Below are 2,985 nucleotides of genomic sequence, written 5' to 3'. Positions count from 1 at the left end.
TAGCACCAAACAAGTGGTCTTTGCCCCTTGAGTCCTCTGTCTTTGGAGGCTGCTCTGTTTTTCTATCCCATGCTTCAAAAATGTCATTGTCTTTTAGCATCATTTTCGCATGTTCTTTTTTAGTTAACATCTTAAGCACCAGTTATGAAAAGATCCATGTTACCGTTAATCTGGTTTGCCTCTAGCAGCAGATGTCGAAGTAGAAGTAGCTAGGTCCTCCTAATTCTCCCTGATGTCTAGTATCACAGCATTGCTGGAATTTACATTCTGAATACTGTTTTAGTAATAAGATGATACACAGATTATATTCAAAATAGAAAGTTTCTGCTTCAAATTTCCCAACTGCCAGTTAAGCAGTATGCAAAAAATGTACCTAGCTTTAAAAGCCTGATTGGTTTTGTCTAATTTTGTTCAATAACTTAAAAATGGTGGAGCAAACTATTTTTGCAGGTTGGCTTCTGGTGTTTGTCTATCGTTATTTAATATTTAGCTTGACATGCATGGACTATCCACCTGAATTTGCTTTATCCATCTATTGAATAACACTGTCTTATACTTGCAATCAAGCTCCATAGTTGTCATGAATGTGATTTCCTTGGTCCTCTCTCTCTCTCTATCTCCAAATTTTCCATTTTCTCCGTAGTTGTCAAGTGGTGGCACTTCATGAGATCTTTGCAAAGTTTTTTTTTTTTTTTTTTCCATTTTGGTGGCAAATGCGAAAATGAAAATTTCCAGTTACTAATGTTACTATTGTGCAAATATTGGCTAAAAGTTTAATCGCTCGTATAAAATCTAAGAAAAATGAAAATTTGGAAACAAGACTCCTAATTTTTAGTTCAGTCCAATTATAATCATTCATGCAGGTGAAAGGCTTCAAATATCTACTCAGAATTGAACCTCTGCACACATGGGGGTAAATATTTGAACCTCAAACGTAGTCAAACTGCAATTAGCTAAATATGACGATACATAGCACTAGTGTTGTTGTTTCTGCTTGAATCAAACGGCAACAATGCAACATTATTTTCGCTCTCGGTCTGCTGCCTCTTGGACTCTGCAGCACTGAAAAAGTCGTCCATTGCTTTGATGGAAGACCCCCTGAAACCTTCCTCATCTTTCATGGCATTCCTTGTGATCTTCATCACTTGAGAAGCTTTCCTTCTCATTTCGTTCCCTTCCTTTGTCTCGTTCATCACCAACTGAATTTTTGAAACTATATCTTCGTGTCTAATCTCACAGCTCTTCCCCCTAGCTAACTCCACACAAACTCCAACTTGTTCCTGCAGCAACTTGACGTTGAAAAACTGCTCCGCTGCCATCGGCCATCCAATCATTGGCACGCCGTGACTAAGAGCTTCGAGCACTGAATTCCACCCACAATGGGTCAAAAATGCACGAACAGACTTGTGGCTCAAAATTTCCTCCTGGGGTGCCCATTTCTGCACCAGTAATCCCCTTCCTGAATTCTTGATCCTCTCTTCGAATCCTTCTGGCAACCATTCGTTGGCATTGAAATCCGAGTTTATGTCAAAACCAACTGGTGGCCTAACAACCCAGATGAAATTCTTGCCACTAGCCTCCAACCCCGTAGCCAACTGCATCATCTGTTTTGCAGAGATCGTATTCATCGACCCAAAAGACACGTACAAAACAGAATTCAGAGGTTTTGTACTCAGCCATTCGATACAAAGCTCCGGACTAACGCCACCTTCCTTACCAAAAGGTGATCGGTTTTTCGCAGATAACAGCACCGGTCCAATCGACCAGGCAGGCCGGCCAAGTTCGTTCTTAAAGTACGACAATCCAATATGGTCAAATTGCTCCACAGTGTTGAACAATATCCCATCAGATTTCATCCACCCAGAAAGATTCTTCTTCTGAAAGACGGACCAAGCATCTCTACCATCAGCTTCAAGTATATTTGTTGGCAACTGTGTAATATGAACTCTTGAAGCTTCTGGAAAATCAGGCAACGAAAACTCATCGGAATCGACCTTCCTGTGCGGAAGGTTCATCCAAAGGGAATAGTAGTAGGCCAAGCCGCACCCGCTTGCGCCGCTGAAGATTGCCTGGAACACGTTAAGCTCTCTGGCGACGTTTGCAGCCCATCCAAAGAAAATATCGACGATGATGCAAAGCGGGGGACGGCCTTGTTGCTCTTCGATGAGATTCTGGATGAGTTTCTTGAAAGCTGGTTCGAGAGAGACAGAAGCTTCAAGGAGGCGAATGACGAGGTGGTAGGGAAGGGTGTCGGTGTTCTCGGTATTGGGTGGGAGACCATGGTCGGAGCTGCAGAAGGGGATCTCAACAAGGTTAATGGAGGATTCAGGAGGGAGAGAGTACCTGAGCTTCTTGATGTTGAGAGGGGTGTTGACAAAGGTAATGGAGTGGTTCGTTCTTTGTTCTATGTGGAGGGCTAAAGCCAGGAAAGGGATGATATGGCCTTGCATCATGAAGGGGAAAAGAACAATATTCTCTCTTCTCTGTGCCATATTATACTGCTCTTTCAGAGGATGGACAGGACCATATATGCAGGGGCTTCGAGTATATGCTTATGAACCGAGATTGTAACTGTGAAGAAGAGTTCGAAAGCTCGTTTTGATTACTGGTGAAGGCAGAGTAGTTGAACACTTGAACAGCCTGTATTTTCGGCACCAGATTAATTGGTATTTGCAACGGTTCCATGGTCCACTCAGCCCAGAGTCAAAAAGAAGAAAAGGGTGCTGCAAAAGTATGTCACCCGCTTTCAGCTTTTGGCTTTGGGGCTCCTTTCGAGTTTCGACGACTCCAAGTCCAAGACGTCCGGTAGTAACGGCAATGACAACACATAAATTGACACCGAGGGCCCCAACTGTCCGTCGGATTGTGAATACTTTCCTGGACACAGTTCGGAATTTTTTTTATCGGAGAAAACCAAATATATATATATATATATATATATATATATATGAGAAATGTTACACATTATCTTACATTACATATTTT

General features: G+C 42.2%; 1 protein-coding gene across 1 annotated transcript; it reads right to left on the bottom strand.

Moving 5' to 3' along the window:
* Positions 1 to 828: 828 nt before the first annotated feature.
* LOC122295004 (UDP-glycosyltransferase 92A1-like) lies at positions 829 to 2,775 on the bottom strand. Its single transcript, XM_043104010.1, has one exon. It carries the CDS (start codon positions 2,490 to 2,492, stop codon positions 954 to 956), a length of 1,539 nt encoding a protein of 512 aa, XP_042959944.1. The 5' UTR covers positions 2,493 to 2,775; the 3' UTR covers positions 829 to 953.
* Between the last annotated feature and the right edge of the window lie 210 nt (positions 2,776 to 2,985).

This window comes from Carya illinoinensis, chromosome 14 (genome assembly GCF_018687715.1).
Source record: "Carya illinoinensis cultivar Pawnee chromosome 14, C.illinoinensisPawnee_v1, whole genome shotgun sequence".
NCBI classification, from domain to species: Eukaryota; Viridiplantae; Streptophyta; class Magnoliopsida; order Fagales; family Juglandaceae; genus Carya; species Carya illinoinensis.
This window is presented reverse-complemented; position numbering and strand designations above follow the sequence as displayed.

Bases quoted from the DNA above. Each gene is read 5' to 3' on its own strand.
- LOC122295004 (XM_043104010.1), bottom strand. From the start codon at position 2,492: ATGGCACAGAGAAGAGAGAATATTGTTCTTTTCCCCTTCATGATGCAA.